This window comes from Heliangelus exortis, chromosome 2, assembly GCF_036169615.1.
Source record: "Heliangelus exortis chromosome 2, bHelExo1.hap1, whole genome shotgun sequence".
Lineage (NCBI taxonomy): Eukaryota > Metazoa > Chordata > Aves > Apodiformes > Trochilidae > Heliangelus > Heliangelus exortis.
This window is the reverse complement of record NC_092423.1, coordinates 129,901,438-129,921,188: the sequence shown is the minus strand read 5'-3', so window position 1 is coordinate 129,921,188 and position 19,751 is coordinate 129,901,438. Positions and strand designations below refer to the sequence as shown.

The 19,751-nt window shown below is 37.2% G+C and overlaps 1 protein-coding gene across 4 annotated transcripts in view; it reads right to left on the bottom strand.

The window, feature by feature from the left end:
• The window catches only part of VPS13B (vacuolar protein sorting 13 homolog B), a 425,857-nt gene that overhangs the window by 26,759 nt on the left and 379,347 nt on the right, over window positions 1–19,751 (bottom strand). For all 4 annotated transcript variants that reach the window (XM_071738035.1, XM_071738039.1, XM_071738037.1 and 1 more), the window contains exons 44-54: window positions 12,176–12,331; window positions 10,534–10,797; window positions 10,293–10,376; window positions 9,952–10,127; window positions 9,290–9,460; window positions 8,428–8,629; window positions 7,059–7,247; window positions 6,182–6,328; window positions 4,117–4,400; window positions 2,474–2,601; window positions 1,687–1,886 (exon numbers count right to left, since the gene is read on the bottom strand). In XM_071738035.1, the coding sequence (XP_071594136.1) occupies window positions 1,687–1,886; window positions 2,474–2,601; window positions 4,117–4,400; window positions 6,182–6,328; window positions 7,059–7,247; window positions 8,428–8,629; window positions 9,290–9,460; window positions 9,952–10,127; window positions 10,293–10,376; window positions 10,534–10,797; window positions 12,176–12,331 (2,001 nt within the window). The remainder of the gene's footprint in view (window positions 1–1,686; window positions 1,887–2,473; window positions 2,602–4,116; window positions 4,401–6,181; window positions 6,329–7,058; window positions 7,248–8,427; window positions 8,630–9,289; window positions 9,461–9,951; window positions 10,128–10,292; window positions 10,377–10,533; window positions 10,798–12,175; window positions 12,332–19,751) is intronic.

Here is a 19,751-nt window from a genome sequence, read left to right as displayed (position 1 = left end):
GTTTTATAAAACTTTTTGTTTGTTTGTTTGTTTTCTTTTTTGTTTTTTTCCTTTTTCCCCCAGAATATAATATATTCAGGTCTTTTTAAGTCTTGGAGAACTAAGAGCAATCCTTGTTAGTGCAAGCTGGCTTCTGTTTTCTTGTAGGGCTACTGTCAACACAATTGTTTATTAGACTGTAATGACAGAAGATATAATTTAAAGGAACCTAAGCTCAAGAAACACTACAAAGATAATGGGCCAGCACAGGTAAAATAAACATTTGTTTGTGTTGAAGAATCTTAACTGCTGTTAACAAATCACCAGAAGGAAAAACACTTGGAAGTTTAGTAGGATCAGCACTTAAACTGTGTCTCATTACACTATTTATAATAACCTTGTACAGGTTTCATTCATCGAATTGTGTCTTACTCTTTTGGGAATTACATATAAGAGACTTTTGGATTTCATTATGTCAGTTTTGGTCCTTTGCTTATTTAAAAGAGATTTGCAATCCTGCATGATGGAATTTGAGAAAACAGGACATCTATTGAATTTTCAATACACCCTTATTATTCTAAAAAATCCTTACTGATCTTAAAGATTGGTAATTTAAATTCCAATTTCAGATAATTCTCGTGGTAAGATAAATACCTTAATTTTAGTAAATTATTAACATTTTCTTTCTAATAGAATAAGAAGTACCTGTCTGTGACCACGCAGGAGGAGTACAAATTACTTAAGATCTTCTAAATCCTAGTTATTTCACAATCTGAACTGGGTTTTATCTGAAGCTATTAGCCTATTTCTCATTTACTTATATTTACAGTTTTCTAAGAGAAAGACTGACTGAGAAATCCTCAGGAGATCTCTACATGTAAACCCTGAAACTAGAATAACAGAAGGCTGCACTTTTTATTTGGAGAGTTCTTCAAGTAGACAATGATCACCAAATGTTGTCTTAGCATCTAATTCCTTCTAGGAGCCAGATACTTATAAAGAACCCTAGTCTGGCATAACATTAATGACTGAAATTTGAAACCTTGCATTGCTTGACTGGCTTGCTGAATGAAACTGAACTACTTGCTATATAACATAACACTCAATAATCAAGAGCATTTTGTGATTGGTCCCCAGGGAAAACATCTGAAACTAGTATTTCTTTCAAAGAGCCAAGCAGTTTATGTTGATTCCATGTAAACTAATGACTTCAAAGATGGAAAAAAATTCCCATCAAAAAGAATTACTCCTGTCAAGGAAGTTTTCATTTACCTCAAAAAAGGAGAAAAATAACAGAAGGGAAGAAAAGGGGGTTTCTGTTTTTAGAAAGGCATAAGTTGCTTCTGTGAAGACACAGGGAGAATGACAGTGATGATTCCTTCAATACATAAAGATAAAAATCCTGTGATAATTTAGCTACCAAATAGAAGGATTTTCCTGGATCCTGTGGGATTCTTTGCTTAAAGGGCACAGAATTTTTCAGGATTTATTTTTCCAGGGAATACCTGAAAAAAATTTCTACTTTGATTAAAGAGAAGAGAAAAAAAATCAGTGCTAGAAAGCCTGTATTTTTGATTTAGCTATTTTTATAGACTTAAATTAAAAAAAAAACAAAATCAACAGAAAGAATATGCTTATTGCAGAGGAACGATATAGTGGACAGATCATTTATACTGTGAACTAGTAAATATACTTATAATGATGTACTTGTGTTCCTTGATTGTTGATGTCTACAAAATCACTCCATTCATTTACTAATTCACTGGTTGACATCACTTTCAGAAGAATGCTGGGGAACAAATCTTTTGTTTTGCAATCTGGATAGCTGGAGACTTGATGGTAAAGTTCATGATGAACTGAACATTCAGCTGGAACCTTTCTACAATAAACTTCAAACTTTGGTGTATCTGAAATTTTATAAAATACACAAGGTTAGAGGCTTTCCAAAACCTGATTTAAATAACAACTTACCTATGCTTCCACAAATGAGGAAGTTTCTATCTGACCACAAGTGAGGAAGATGCTATCTGAAATACCTCTAATAAATAAAAACATCACTTTTCTATTGGGTGGAATATTTTCCCTTTTCTTTTTTGTATCATTAAGATTTACATAAATAATAATTATATTAACATACTGGAACTGTGACAATATGTGTTGTACTATATTTGCAAGTCTGGGGAAGTTTAAATGTTCCATGAGCTTGAACTGATCTCAACACAAGTCCACTTCCTACTAAGTTTCCTACAGCCTTGACAGCTGGAACCAGGGAGACCCAAAAGCCTGAAGCCATGTAAGTTCATACTCCTGACCTCACAGTTAGCTCCATTAGCTTCCAGGCTTTAAAGTGTCTCAAAATGAGACAGACTTTTATGAGGCCATCAAGTTCTTGTAACCAAAACACATACTGAACCCATCTTTGCAACAGAGATCCAGTAAAATAATTATTCTACAACAGTACATGAACAGTTTCTAATTACTGCATATCACCTACCTTTAAAATTCTCTTTTACAAGTAATGGAACAGAACACTTATTGTGGATAATTATACGAGGACTAGGATCTTCTGTAAGTGTTAGGTATGTCACACCAAGATGCTCTTGATAAGTCAGAGCTATAGCTCTAAAACAGAAGCAGATACATTTGGTTACCCATCTTTTTGATGACACGTCTATGTATTATTACTCTGGACAACCAAAACCATTCAAAACTAACACCTGTAAAGATTCTTTATAATCAAATTCCACAGATATTTATATACATTTAGGCAAGTACATATCTCCACTGAGAATTATATTTAAACAGATGAACACATGAGAAAAGCATGAAAACCAGTAACAGAGAAGAAATCCTTTCATAGAGAATAGTTAGGAGTTAAAATGAGCACGTGTGTTTGCAAGATGAGAGCCCTAGACAGCAAAGATTTATACTAAATTAAAGACATGAGATTGTAGGCCCAAATTTTCAACATAAATCTTTAAATTTTTCCAGAAGAATTTGCACACATGCTTCTCTGAGACACAAGGAAGATATTTTTAACAAATACATAAATTTGTAACTCACTGCTCCCCTGAAATGATCCAAAATGTTATTGCTCTTTTAAATGTTAATGATACGGATCATCACTACATAAATTTTCAAAATGAAAAGAAGTCAACTTAGTTCTACTCATTAGCTATATAAAATGTCTTCACAAATAAACACAAACTCATTTTTTTCTTGTGCATATTTATTGGCTATTTCTAAAAAACTTCACCACATGGCATTTTTAAAAATCCAAACAGTCTGAAAATTCGATTAGGAACATGAGATCCTCCAGGCCTGTCTCAGAATTATAAGGAATCCTTCCCTTGTTCTTCACATTAATTTTTTTGAATCTTTAGTATCTACAATGATACCACTTAGGCTCTGCAAAAGAACTAGATGAAGGCCCGACAGGCAAGAGAAAGATCATATAGCTAGTAATATATACTGATGTAGCTTCTCTAATTTCAGCAGATTGTTTCTTGTTTATACCAGCATAAGCACGAATAGATTCAGATATCAGGTCTGAGAATTAAAGTCGGGCATCTGAAAAGTCATTTGACATTATTTTTAACTGTCCGGATGCATTTGTTTGTAAGCAGAATGCAAATTTGGATTCTTCAGGCTTTAAAATTTGGAGATCTTTCCTTGTTGTAGTCTCAAAATAGTTTCGTCCCTTTTTTCGCTTTTACTGTTTTTCCTCTTCTTAATATTACTAAAATATATATTTAACTTTTAAAAACAAAACCTTAATTTTTTTTTCGTATCATTTCACACCGTCCTTGAACTCTTAAATTGTTGCTCACAAATTTAAAAAGACCATAATCTCAAACATAAACATTTCAATCTCTTATTTTTTTATGCACATAAAATAATAGCAGCCCCTATGCTATAAAAACTGTACAACATGGTCATAACATTATAACAAGTTACAATAAAAGCATCAAAACCATCAAAAGATAATAATTTTCAAATTAAAGTAAGACCTGCCCTTTGCATATGGGGTGCATGTGTTACTCTGACTATAGCATTAATCTCTTAGGGTTTGTTACCAGCTGAAGCTTTATAGCAAGAAGCAGAGTTCATTATTGATAACCATGCAGTGTACAGTACCTGGTACAAAATCCACTTTCATTAGGAACCCCCGTGGGCACTGCCACGCTCTGCCTAGGAAACTCCTGTTTAATGACAGCTGGGAGGCTCCACAGCTCCCAGCTCCCAGCACAGCCACCTGGGCTGAAACTCAGCAGCACACGCTTGTCAGTAAGAGGAGCTCCTGAAGCTGCAGGACTGGTGTCTGGCATCAGATCCCAGCAGGGCACAGTGCTCAGCGTTGTGCCGGGTGCTGCCCCAGCTGGACTGATGCTGAACACTGTACTGGCTGATGAGTTGAATTCCTGGAAAGAAAAAAGGTGGTGGCAGCACAACATAGAATCTTTCAGGTTGGAAAAGACCCTTGGGATCATAGAGTTCAACCACCACCCAACCAAAGTTCTCCCCTGAACCATATCCCCCAGCACAACATCTAAACCACCCTTGAGTCACCAGGGATGGTGACTCAAGCACCTCCCTTGGTATCCTATTCCAGTGTCTGACTAGTCTTTCTGTGAAAAATTTTTTCCTAATGTCCAGTCTAAACCTACCCTGTTGCAGCTTGAAGCCATTCCCTCTTGTTCTATCACTAATTACCCATGAGAAGAGAGCAGCACCAACCTCTTTACAATGTTCCTTCAGGTAGTTCTAGAGAGTGGTGAGGTCTCTCTTCATCTTCCTCAAACTAAACAGTCCCAGCTTCTCCAATTGTTCTTCCTAAGATTTATTCTCCAGGCCCTTCACCAGCTTTGTCGTCCTCCTCTGCACTCTCTCCAGCACCTCAGTATGTGTCTAACATTGAGGTGCCCCAAACCAGACACAATACTCATGGCGTGGCCTCACCAGTGCTGACTACAGGGGGACAACCACCTCCCTTTTTCTGCTGGCCACACTATTTCTAATACAAGCCAGGATGCCATTTGCTTTCTAAGCCACTCGGGGAATGCTGCTGCCTTATATTCAGCTGTTTGTCAATTAGAACCTCCAGGTCCTTTTCTGCCTGGCAGCTTTCCAGACACAGTTCCCCAAGCCTGAGTGTTGCATGGGGTTGTTGTGGACTGTTCTGTTCATACCAATTTGTACAGAACAGTCTCAAGCAGCCAAGTGACCACAACTAACTAAAGACTGCACATTGCATTAAAAGATATTTGGCCAAATTCTGTCCTCAGGTATACTTAGGCAGTTAACTGAGCACTGTGAACTCTCAGTTATACAACATAACTCTTTATGATGTACCATAAAAGGTACATCACTGCAACATAACTGTGAAAGAAAATCAACCTCTAGACATAAAATTTAGAATGGATTTTAGCCTCAGCATTCTTCAATTTGCCACAAAATGTGAGATGCATGAATGTAGATACCAATGTGAAGAATACTAATGCAGAAGAAAAACAACACAGAAATAGGGAATTTTAAAAAATTTGCTTATCTGCCAATTTCTCTAGCAAGTTGGACCCTGAGAAGTCGTTCCACATATTTTACTATAAATCTAATCTTCAATAAATACGTATAAATGGTTGATTAAAATACATTGACCATGCATACATTTTGGTTCCTGTAATCTAGTCCTTAAATATACTGTGTGATTATTAGAAAATGGATATTTATGATTTGATGCAGATCACTGAAATACATAATCTATGGGCCTGTTTCTAGTTCTGCAGCTTTGTTCAGATAACTGGAATCTGCCCAAAAGGATAACTAAAAGTTTTCAGCTTGTCAGGCCAACATACTTCTTTTACATGAAAACTAAGGAAAAATTCTGAAAACAGTTTCAACAACTACTATGGATTATGCTGCCTATTTTACAGAAATGGCCATTAGTGCCTGAACAGATGGAGAACAAGCAGAACTAATTCTGCAATGTGCAAGAATATCTTGCTTGCACAGATTTCTGATCACAGTTGATTCCTGGAGTTGAATTTACACAGGATTCAGTATTTCAAATTAAAATGACAAAACTACTTTATTATTATTATCTCTAAAGATTTCTGTTAAAGCTCTGCTATATGTAGTTGAGACCATCAAGTCAGATGCAGATGCAGATGACAAACAAAACCAGTACCCACAGTGATTTATTTACCTCTTCTCCTGAGTGGGGTTTGGAAATGGAAAGCTGTGGCCTGTAATAGATTTGATATGATGTATCATTGATTATTGTTGTCTTATCTTCTATCTGTAGAATCTGTATACCTTGTCGAACCATTGAAGAAATGCAGAATTGACACAACTGTAATGATTGAAAACAATTATGAGGTCACACACAAAATCACAAAAGATATAGAAATACAGTGACAGGATTGGCATTTTCTTTATGCCCATGGAATCCAGCACTTTGTAACTGTAGCAACATTGCATACTTTTGAAATTGCATCTATCAATGTTTCCTGAACAAGACTGAGAATTCATTAGTTCTTTTTCTGGGAGATACTGTATTATCTTGATGAGTTGGGCAGAATGTTTTTATGACCCAATTCTTTAAATTATACTTCATATATTGTTTATGCAGGCTGAGGGAGCTGGGGAGCAGCCTACAGGAAGGCTGTAGATTAATTGTTTGCAAGGGCCTATAGTGATAGGACAAGGGGCAGTGGTTTTAAATTAGAGAAAAGCAGATTTATATTGGATGTTAGGAAAAAATTCTTTACCATGAGGGTGGTGGAAAAATGAAACAGATTGTCCAGGGTGGTAGTTGAGGCCTCATCCCTGGAGATATTCAAGGTGAGGCTTGACAAGGCTCTGAGCAACCTGATCTAGTTGAGGGTGTCCCTGCTTACTGCAGGGGGGTTGGACTATGTGACCTTCAGAGCTCCCTTCCAACTCAAATAATTCTACGATTATGTATATATTAACATAATGAGGGAAGAGATTTCACACTGCATACTTTTGATTGTTTCCTCCTGCTATATGCCTTCTTTTTTTAATATTTAAGTTAAAAATCATGAGAATTTTTTTCTAACCTTTTGATGGCCTGGAAAAGCACCAAGTTTTATTTCAGCTTCAACAAAACCTTCTTCATCCAACGTTACCACTTCCCCATTATCTGCATCCTTCCATTTTGGGGAAGTCACATTATGAACCAGTTTAATTGCCACCGATTTGTGCACAGTATTAGTGTTTGCCCAGTATATTCCAACCTGAAAAGCTTCCTGCAACAGATAAGTGACTGATTATCTCTTGTTGATATTTTGATAAGTTTCTACTAGAGTTAAATGTAGTTTCCAGCATCAAGTCAATCCAATTCTTTCCTTTCTCTCTGATGCTTTCTACATGGTACAAGAACAGATGAAACTACCAGGTGTATATGGGTCTCATCCTCATGATGGAATCAAGATTATACATGTTACCAGGCAGACCTGTTGTTTAGTAATAGACATACACGGAGGAAATAAAAAGACAAAATAAACACGAAGTATCAGATTGCCCAATTGGAATGGACAAGCTGCTGTGTCAAATTATTTTAACTTTTTCAAAAATGAAGAATATCAGGGTTGTAATAAAAATGTATGTGCATGGCCAAGCTAAGGTATGGGAGAAGATCCATTACTACACAAACCTCTAAATTCAGGTAGACAAGTACGATTTCCTATGAAGTATGTCATGCTACTTTCTTGATGTCTTGCGAGTGTGGCAAATTTCTATTGTTCTTTCTATTGCCCCTGTACTCAGCACTGGTGAGGCCACACCTCGAGTCCTGTGTCCAGTTCTGGGCCCCTCAGTTCAGGAAGGATATCGAGGTCCTGGAGCAGGTCCAAAGGAGGGCAACCAGGCTGGTGAAGTGACTCGAGCACAGATCCTATGAGGAGAGGCTGAGGGAGCTGGGGCTGTTCAGCCTGGAGAAGAGGAGGCTCAGAGGAGACCTCATCACTCTCTAAAACTCCCTGAAAGGAGGTTGTAGCCAGGTGGGGGTTGGTCTCTTTTCCCAGGCAACCCTCAGCAAGACAAGAGGGCACGGTCTCAAGTTGTGCCGGGGGAGGTTTAGGTTGGACATTAGAAAGAATTTCTTTACTGAGAGGGTGATCAGGCATTGGAATGGGCTGCCCTGGGAAGTGGTGGATTCTCCATCCCTGGAGATATTTAAAAAGAGACTGGATGTGGCACTCAGTGCCATGGTCTGGTAACTGCAGCGGTAGTGGATCAAGGGTTGGACTTGATGATCTCTGAGGTCCCTTCCAACCCAGCCAATTCTACGATTCTATGATTCTATTCCTCCTCATATGACTAACAGACACAATGACTGTAATGTGGAAATCATCTGGATTTATAACAATTCTTCAGAATGAGAATGTTTAGCAGAACAGTGCCTGTTAAGATGAGTGGCAAAGTTACCTCGAAATTGGGAGGTATAATTACTTTCCCAGTAGGTACTTGAAGAACGATCTTCTCTCCTTCAAACAACCAGAGGTCCCACTTGGACTGATTGATAAGCAAAGCCCAGGGCAGGAGTTCTACGAGCAGAGTTTTAACACACGGTTTCCACACTGACAACTTTACCCGCATTGGGCTATCCCATTGGGAGAGTTGTTCATTGCTGTTCAGAACCAAATAAACAAAAACATAAAGTCAAAGGAATAATCAGCTCAAGATTAAAAATGATAAACTGTTATTTTCAGAAATCTGAAAGGCTTGTCTGGTTTCAAAACAGAAAAGATATCTCCTATTACCTTATCATTCTAGAACATACTGAGATGCTGTCAGATCTTGCTACATGTAGGCTATGAAGAGCTATTTTTAACTGCACAACTTCAATCTAAATTTGGTCAATTAACAAAATGCCTTAATATAATAACCACTATCCTTCAGAACTAAACCTGTCACTTCTGTAGTCATAAAATCACATTTCCTTTTGCTTATCCCAGTAAATCCTCCTACATCTTCCTACATCTACAACTCCCTACAACTCCTTGTTTCTAGACTGAAACAGCTACTGAATAAACAACAGCCTCTAGAGTTGCAGAAAAGAAGGTGCATCCACAAAAAATAGTTTAATTTTTTTAGTCTTTGCTGATGCCATGTTCTCAGTGTAATCAAGGGCTGAGCTCATTTTTTTCCCACCTGCAGCTTTCATATAGGAATCATGTAATTACTGAAAACAAATTCTACATTGATCACATACAGCCTTCTGGAACATGATTTCAACTTATCTGAAAGGGCAACATACCAACAATGAAGAAGTTTTGCAAAGAATTACCTGTCTGAATCCTTCTTACTATATGGCCATGCAAGCTGGGGAGGATTAGAAGTGCCATAGAACTCAGACAGTATTTGGTTGACGTTGCCACCTTGCTGGGATTTCGTTGCTATCTGTTTAATTAATGTGGTTGAGATAGGTACTGCACACTCTGATGGATCATCTTCCTCCCTGTCATTGAAAAGAGATTCAGTCACACAAGAAGATCAACACTGGTAGCACTGACTCTTAGTGAAGTTTGCCAAGTGTACTCTGCAGTAGGAACACTCAAGGTAACCATGGATGAATCAAAGTGTTTAACAAGTTCCCTGAGCATTAACTGACATGCATGAATTTGTTATGAGACTGTAATGACTGTTGTGTCTGAGATCCTAGAAACTCTGCAGTATTCCCAAGAAAATTTCAAGATCATTTAGGAATTTATTTTTCAAAACACAAAATTATGAACTGCTTAAACAAAATAACGCCAATGTGCTTAGGACAGTTATACCAAATTTAGTATTTCCTATCAGGAAAGTTGTTTTCAGGCCATACATGCTTGCTCTGTTGTATCTCCTCTGCATATGCCACACTGCTGGAAAAAATACACCAGCAGTTAAACTGTAAATTATTCCTTCTTTTCCATACAAATGAAACTTTTTCAAAGCAAGTGAGTATTTTACCTGGCTTGAAATGTCAGGTGGTGTGTAAGATCAGGTTCTATATTCTGCAGTGCTTTCTCCTGACCTTTCCCTGGAATCACTTGTGTTTCCATCAGTCCCAGACTTCTTTTCTCTAGATGTATGATAATCGGGTCTGGAAGATGGCTCCTTACAATGAAAAGAGGGCTGAAAACAATCTACAAAAGGAAAACAATATACTAATTTAAGGCTAATTTTATTTCAGTGTTACAACTCTTAAAACAAGCTATTAATAAAACTTTAAAGTAGGTTATTCGGCCCTTAATTTATTGTATGACATGTAAGGCATAAATAACTAGATTTCAGACACTAAATACACTTACTAGTCGTTGCTGCACATGAGAGTTGGGCTCTAAAGTCAAAATTGTGCACCACACATAAGTAATTGAACTCTGTGAAGAAGGTACCTGCATGCAGAGAGATCAACAGTATTACACTAAAATTATTTCAGGATGGTAACATTCAGCATTTCATCCTATCAAATAAAACTCTAAATTCAAAGTTTGCAGTTCTCTCAAACATTTTCAATGCTATATTCCTATATATACCTCTTTCTAGTCATACCTGAATGACAGTGCTGTGTTCTGTATGATTAGAACTTAGACACACGTCTTGGGACCAGTCTTCATCTCCTGTAGCTTTCACACTCAGCTCAGTTAGCTCATCATTTTCTAGGACATATGAAGGCAACTTCTGCTTGGCCACAAGGCAGTTGATACGTTCTTTAACAACAGCCTGTCCATCCTGACTCACATAATGCTGAACCACTTTCAGTTCAATACTTTCGGAGAGGTAGCTACAGACTGTCTGTCTTCCACAGATTAGGATCTAAAACACAGAAAAGTAGGGAGTTCATTTATAAACAACTGTGAAAAAGAAAGGTCAAAATTGAACTACAGAGTGAAAACCTGCACAAGAATAATCTCTCTGTTTTAGGTTTTCCCTTGCACCGCTGAATGCCGTGAATGGTAAAACATTATTTTTATTGGACAAATGTATACGAGATTTCATAGAAAACTAGGCATTAAAATACTTGAAATATTGCTAAGTCAGTATCCAGGCTCGAAAGAAACACGTAACATATCCACTTTCATTCCCACTGAACTCAGCAGTACTGCCCATGGCTGACACAGCTCTGGTTTGGATTTTAAGAGTACTGTGATGGTCTCTGAATGTTCATCCCTTTCTGAGCAGGCACAGTGAGGTACTTCAGAAGAAAGGTTTCTACTACCATCTCACACTCCCATCAAAATCCCAGTGATCCAGACCCGGGATCTATTGAAGTTTATAGTTCCATTCTAAATGGCTGTACCACATTTCTGTATTTAAGTGCACTCATCTAGAAAATTACCATATTAGACTCAGAGTTGTTGCTGTCCATCAACCACGAATTGTTTATCATGGAACTTATATCTGACTTTTTCTAAGCCATATGAAGGAAAAGCATTCCATGTGTATCCCTGCGACAACCACCTGCATTTGCTTTTCATTAATGAGGGTGCACACCAGAGTTGCAACCTACCAACTAAAACTCAGCAGGGCTTTCAGGGACGCCAGGCACTGTTCTTGTCTGATCAGCTGCACTTCTGTTGTGCAATGTAAGGCTCTCTGCCATACCCATGAGCTGAACATGTTCTGTCCACCACATGCTCTGGTTTCTGCCAACACAGGCAGAATGACTGCAGTGTTAGGAACAGATCTCTTTACAAAGGCAGTATGTTAAAAGTTACTGCATGGTAGCCCATTTTTTAATGTTAATTTGGTCATTACTTCTTTCTCTTTTAACAATTACAAAAGCCTGAATTACAAGTCAGAATAACAAATGAACAGTTTCTTAAAAAATATGTAAATTCTGCTTCTCAAGAGCTTAAAACATATAACAGATTCTATAAATTAGCACTGTTGAAACTTAAAAAACAGGCAAAGGGATTTTCACTGGAATGTACAAAATATGTGAAGGTAATTGAGCTTTAAGATGCTAAGACACACCTACGTGAAGAAAACAGTTGTAAAAGCTCCCAAAAATGACCCCAGGAGAGTGTTACACTTGTGGGTTTTTTTGCATATCCAAGTAGGAGAGAATAAATGATAAGGTGAATATCTGATAAGGTGAATAAATGATAAGGAGAGAATAAATGATAAGTCATGAATAGGTAACAGTTTAAATTACTCAAGTTATTTTTTCCAAATCAGATTGAATACTTACTTGCTTTTGCACTCCACTGAGCTGCTGAACCTTGATAATAAGTGATGCCGTCCGGCCCTTGTACTGAATGGTACGAATAAAGGTACCTGTATTGTCCACACTGAATGGCTCAGACCACCTCCAGTTTCCCCAGCCTTCAATACAGATGTGTAACAGCTGGAAAGAAAGATATGACTACTTCAATACATAACTTTGAAGGAAGAAAAAGCCTTGCAGTAGCATACAAATTCCCATGAAATAGAAATCGGTTTTAAACTACGCAATGCTAACCAAACCAGTTTGCTGAATGACCCACTCAATCTGTGATTTCAGATACAAAAGAAAAAACCACCAATACCATAAGATGGCTCTCCATCATGCATTTCTATATGTTACCTGCTTTAACAGTGTATTTAATATGCAGCACACAACTTTCAGGAAGAAAAGGGTATGTCGACTACAGAGCCTCCGTCAGGGAACAAGAGAGGTTTTTTTACTTCCCTTGAAATAGTTCTAGATATCCACCCTCTTTTAATACCAGCAAGGTGATATGGAAAGCAGGTCCAGGTGAGATTTTTGGCCTTCAGAATAGGACAGAAAATGACAAATACCTCTCCCTTCAAAATAAAGGATGTAAATCTATTTGTACATACACTTACATAGCTCACATATACACGCGTGTTAAATACTGAACTTCGCAGATTGCTGAGAGATGGGAAACATTTTATTTCTTACACAAATGTGGTGGCAAGTTCAAGCTTGACTGCATGAGAAGAAATTTAACTGCATAATTATACTCCCTGTGTGATTTATTCCGGAAAAGGAGTGGCTTTTTTCCAGTTTAACTTAAATCACTTCCAGAGCAATATAGTCTTTCATCATTTGAAGAGCCTTTCATCCATTTACCCACCATACGCACTTACCTCTATCCCATGGAGATTCTTTAAGCCAGAGTAGTGAAAATTGGGACTGTTCCATGTAGGTCAATGAAGTTACATAAATTTACGCCAGCTGAAGATCTGGCTATTTAGTTCTGTATAGATCTTTTGTGGCTGTGCAAACTTAAGAATGTGAGTTATATATAAGTGATCAAAGAAGTAAGCATTCTGGGTAAAATTTATTCTTTGCAGAGGGCCAGCACAGAGCCTAAGCATCACTTAAGTCCTTTAAAGCAGTTATATAAAGGCCTTGTGGGAATTCTCTCTCGAGGGTTGAATTTCACTCTGATTTTGGACATCTGTCATTAATTAATTCAAGTAATTGAGAACAGGATCAGGCCCAAAGTTTGATTATTTACACGCGCAAAAATCGAAACTTGTAAATATTATGTTCTCTTGTGATTTGTTTCCAAAAAAGTATAGCACTGGCCATAGATCTGTCCAGTTGGACTTAGTGAATGGCTGCATGTTGGGGTTTTTTCATTGTTTTAAGAAACAACCACAGCAACAACTTTCAAAGATATTACAACTCAGTAGCCTGTTTGCAATTTGTGGTATCCTCAGCACAAGTTACACACAGAACAATAACATCCATTCAGTGGGTGGCTTTTGAATTTGCAAGAGTGATGACTGTTGCATTCAGATTTAAATTAGTTTTATGCTGGAAGCACAAAGGCTAAGCTGTGCCAGTGTGCCCATGGGCATGCCTCTTGGATGTGCACACGCGTGGGCACAGTTTTGTATTCAAGAATACATTGAGGCAAGCTGTGCACCAGGACACTCAAACTCATAAACAAATGCATCGCTTTCATTCTTAAGTGCTAGTTACAGAAGAGGAAAAACAAATAAAAAAAAAATACAACTGCAGTGGCTGGAATCAGTTCAGTTTCTTACAGAGACAGCTGGGAATAAATCTCATCACATATGAAAACTAAAAGAAACAAGAAAACTGTTTATTTTGGAGAGACTGGTAGCTGGAAATGACAGCCAAATAATGACAAAAGGTACTAAGTGGTCAGTCTCAGCTAGAAGGCACACAAAATATGGTGTTCTCCAAAGACAGATGTCATATAAGTACCATAATTGATGATTAGTAATTGTATGTAGCTCCAACATTAGGATGTTTCCCACCCTGTATGAACAGCTTTGCTCACAAGTTGAATGTTCCCAAGGACACGCTGTCAGCTTTCCCTGAGCAGTCATTAGCTCCCAAATGCTGCCTTATTAACTTTCCTTGTAGCACAATAATTAGTCTGCACTCAACTTCATGATTTAGAAAGAAAAATAAGACGGAGCTATTAACATATATTAACAATTTCTTATTTTATAAACTTACTTTACACTTATTTTATAAACATATAATTTGTATACTAGTAAATGTTACATACAAAGGGAACAGTCTTTGTAAGTTATTTTGAAAATATGGAATGGATTTGTATTAATGATATAACAGTAGAACTGGGTACTTTCTAAGTTCACTTTAGAACCAAGAAACTAAGTTCTATGAAAACATAAAGGGATCTCCGGGTGAATCAGTTACATAAATGTGGCCAGTGGTGATTAGCAAATGACACTAAGTGATATAGAGATGTATGGCAGGAAACAAAAATTGAAGTAATTTTAGAAAATTAAGTAATCAGGCGTTAACATATTTTAGCAGAAGACGTCATAATCGATGGTGTTAAGATACTCAACAAGGCAGAGCTCTAATGCTGTAAAACTGAACTGAAATGACAGATAAATGGTAATTGCCATGTAACTCCCTCTCATTTATCAAGATTTAAGTAAATTCTAAGTATTTATTAAATGCTGCTTAAGAAGTTCAACAAGTATAGCTAAGTATGGTACACGTATTAGGAGAAAAGAGAGGTAATTGCAGAAAGGTACCAAAAATATTCCATGGACTTCAAAAGCATTCTAACAAATACAATCCAGTGCCAAATGGCAATTTATAGTTTAGAGAGCTGAAAACAACTACTGTATGTGTGAAGACAGAAAATAATTTGTGTTAGCATTTGATTTCTGCGTTTTTAGTTAGGAAAACAAACCAGCAAGTAACAGAGTTTTTTGATTGGACCAGACTTTGAATCTGTAACTCTGAGCCATTATGGACTTCTGGTTTGAGAGAGAAAGAAATTGGTGTCAGGGAGGCAGCCTAAGATGAAGCTGCCCTTCCTGGAGTGAATGGCTAGAATATCTGTATTCTTTATCAAGTCTCTTCACAGAATGTTTCCATGCACTCGTCAAAATTTACTTAGGTTTTCTGCTAAATGTGTGAGTGAAGGATACAATCTCAGTAAATAAAACTAAGTGTCATATGACAAAGTATCAAGACTGAAATTGGGGATTAAGATGAGATTAAGAATGGAGCCTGTGTAGAAAAGGCAGCATTTTCCAGCTGTACAAGTAAATTTAAAGCTTTTGGCATCAAAATGCTTAGTGACATAGATTTGATTTCTACTTGCAGATTCACCAATGTTAACTTGGTTTCACTGTAGTTAGATTATACCTGTCTTCTTAGTAAAACTAGAAAATGCTTTTTGGGAAGAATAAGGATTGTTATTCCTACCTCTAAGAGACTTGGAGGGATCAGATGAGGATCTGGTTAATGGTGTGGAAGCAGTGGTTATTTCAGAAGGTACAAGACAGTAAAAAGCTGTGATAACGCAGCAGCACACAGGAAATGGACCTGAAGAGCTGAATTCTAAGACTTGCAGCAAAAATAAATTTTAACTGAAAAATTCAAGGGTGATTGGTATTTTTTGGCTGTGCTTTCAGGGGATCAGATAGCCCTTGACAAGGATTAGGACTTAAAACACTAAAACCTATTAGTATTTGGAAAAACAGTGGATGAAATGTTCATTCTGCACATTGTCAGCTGCAGCAGCCACCAAAAGACTTTGAAGTTCAGTTTTCTCATGTGACCTTGGAGATCTGACCAGTTCTACACCATTGGCCCTTGTAAGACAGAAGGCCAGTACAGAGCATAGGAGACAGCAATTTCCAACATCCCCACTCTGCCTAGTAAAAAAAAGGTCATGCTCAGTAGATAAACTCTGATCACTGGGGGTTCCTAGAGGTGTTGCGAGCCTCAACACAAGCTGCAGAGCAGGCCTGAACCTGACAGGTAGAAACTGGCTTTACACACACTGGAAAAGAAGAATCTTTGGGCTAAGGAACATTAACCAAATTATGAGGGTTCCCATGATTAATGATCCTATCCAGAAAGTCATTTACATATAATATGGTATATAAAAATTATTTCAATGCAAGACTGCAAAGGTAAGCAACAATGCATTCTGACTACATGGACAGTTTAAAATAACACAAAGCATGCTTTTTTTTTTTTTTTTTTCTTTTTTTTTCTGATTTTGTTTTGTAAATTACCTGGAGTGGATTATGTAAAGTACAGAAGGTTGTACAGAGAATCTGTAATATTCCTAAGCATTAAAACAGTAAAACATCTCAATAATAACTGATATGTAAGTCACAGTTTCTAAGTTTGAACCCACAGAGTACAGTACATCATCTTACACTTTAATATAACCCAATACCTGAAACAATGGCAACTTGGAAATAAATAACAATGAATTATGATTCTGCTGGAGATGTAACGTAAGTTAAAATCTGGCTCAGGATCTTTTTTTTATTTCTTCTTTTGTTGGAGAAGGAGGAGGAGGTTCTTAAAGTTATTTCTAAATCTACAACTGCTTTTAAAAATTCTGTTTACAAAATTCTAGCAGAAGTTCTGCTTTACAGGCATGCTATTTAAAATAAGAGAAGAAAAGCTTTAAATGGGTTTCAGGGAAGGTATTATTATACCAACCACTACTACTGTCTGTTCAAGAATTTGTAAGTGTACGTTCAGAAATTCTATATAAGTAGCAATAAAGTGACACAGAGCTGTTTCACTTTGTCAAGAAATAAATTTACTTTTTCTGTAAAAAGTAACTTGGCCATGTTCTTAGTGATGTCATTGCCCAAATCAACTGACTTTCACCCACTACATACACCTGCTGCTTCAAGGATGGTGAAAAGTGAAAATGGGCTGCTACCATAAGCCTGGGAGAACCCTCTGGAGATAGGTTTGGGAGCTGCTACTTTAAATGCAGACTCCTGCTATGCAACGTTATTTTGTGCACAGAAAGCGAAAGAATTAATTTAGATCCATTATTCTTTTGCTTCTTGAAAGAAGTCTGCAGAAGTTTGAGCATGTGGAAAATAACTAGTAATAACTAGTGTGCGTGATATTGAAGAATTTTGCTGTTTGTTCACAAGCAATCTCTTCAGAATACATCCAGGGAACTCTCACATGAATAGCTGGTTTTTACATTTGGTGTGATCCCTAGTGGGACCCTCTGACTGCCTACTGTCTTGCAAGACAGAATTCCTTAACTCTGAGAGAATTGCTAGGAAGATCTGATCTCTTCTAACTTCAGAGTTTCACCCTATGTATCATATGCTCCAGTTTTTCTCCTAAAAAACACAGCTGTCTTGGAGACAAACATGACTTTTGACATAACAGGGGCCCATCCCACAGAGCAACTTGAAGATCAAGATAAGGAGTGCAGACTGGATCCAATAATAATGTAAGAGCCAGCGTTGCCTGTAGAGCACAGGAGTAATGTAGCTCCACTTCCCTAATCTAACAGACCTCTCACTTCCATTAAAATCTGCAAAACAAACTCACGAGGTCTGAAAACTTTTGCTAGAATTGCTTAAAGCCTCAAATATCATCAGTTTTGGACTTACCCCAACTCTGAAAGGGACTATATAGCTGGGGGTGTCTTATCCTTAAGGAAGGTTGAAACTTCATGAAGAAAATATGGGGAATGGAGCAGAGTATAAGAAAAAGCATTGGACATCAGACTTACTACTGAAATATTAGCCAAACCAGTAAGACTTTCAGGAATCTCTGTTAAAGTTAAAAGGGAAAGGTTAAGTTCCCAAGGAAGGAGGGAAGGAAGGCAGGAAGGCAGGAAGGAAGGAGGGAAGGTAGGGAGGAAGGAAGGAAGGACGGACCAAGCTTTAACTTGAGCCAAACAGTTGAAGGGACACCTTCTGTAGCTTATAAATCCAAATCCTTGGTGTGCTATAGCTGTTTTCATAACATGAACAAGTTGAACATTTTTTAAGTCCAGCCTATACAATCTTCATTAATATTAAAATTAATTCTGAATGTAAATAAAGCTTTACATAACTATCTCTACTATAAAAATAACTTATTTTAGCTATATATTTAATCGTGTTAAATAATTCAAACAGGCATTCACTGGATCTCTCACTATGCTTAATTAGCAAAAGAAAAATGGACAATTTTATTGATGTGAATGTGAAAGAAACACAATCCTTTTAAAACTATTTATTTTCACTTAACTGAACTGCCTTGCCATACTAAAAAAACATTTTGCAGAGGTTAAATAAAGTATTTCATGGCAACCGCTGCTTCTTAGTGCCTGTGTAACAAGAAACATGAGACAGCCAAAGTTGTGCAAGTTGGTTTTCTTTCCCAGTAAGAGAATGTGGTATCTAAGACCTTGTCCTAACTCATTTTATCCCCAAGAGTAAGTCAAGTAAGTCAAGTATGAACTAATGCCTGGAGGGAAGTCCCTGACTCCAGAAGTATGGATTATTTCACATTTATCTTACAATCTGCTCTCAGAGTTCTTAAAATTCACTAACTTGGCAAGTTGGGAATTATCATGAGAAATGAAATAATTTCATAACTATGAAGTCATCTAGCATTCCACGAATATGACACTTGGAGGGTTTGTCTGTGCTTGGGCATTATTCTGACCTTTGGATAATAAGCTGTTAGGTAGTTTTACATGGAAACAATTAGAAAAGTGACATGGCATAACAGAGACAACCTGATGTCTTAATTGAGTTGTCATTTTAATTTCAAGGACTTGTATTAATCACTGAAAAAATTTACATGACAACATTTGTAATAACATTTAAATAAACTTATTTTCTATGATCTAAACTGACAAAGGATTTTGCTATCCAGATGAGCTGTCCTTCTGAAGCATGCTAAACTTACTGATTTGTATTTAACATTAATAAAACGAACAAGGTTCGCTTACAGATGGATGCCAAGATTCTCCAACCCTTGTAAAGAAAATTTGCTTCTATCTCAATAGAGTGTGGAAAGCCTGTGCTTTCACAAGGAAATTTACTTCAGTGTTATTTTTTAGTCTCTGAATTTCCCAGCAAGAGATGAATGTTGAAAAACATTAAAAGAGCAGAAATATTATTGAAATTATTCCAAGGGGTGGGACAAGGGAGCTATAGCCCCTCTACTGGAAGAGCCTGCTGGCGAGCAATGTGATTGAGTCAGGAATGAGCTGTTAGCTTCACCATCTCTTGGGACATGGGAATCCAACATGACACTCCTGATTGTTTATCAGCTTAATTCTTCAGTGAATCTCAAGCTGAGAGCAAAACAGAATGGGGAAACCCTTTGACATCATCAGCTTTTAGCTGAAGAACGAAACATGCATCTAAGTTCCTACTGTCACCTCACCCACTCTGCAATCTGATTTGGTTTTCTTCTGGACTTCTCCACCTTCCGTCCTGCACTTTTATTTTGCACTTCTCAAAGGACATGCTAAAGATCAATGTTTAAAGGTTTAGGTTCTCCAGGTGTTGGGATAGCT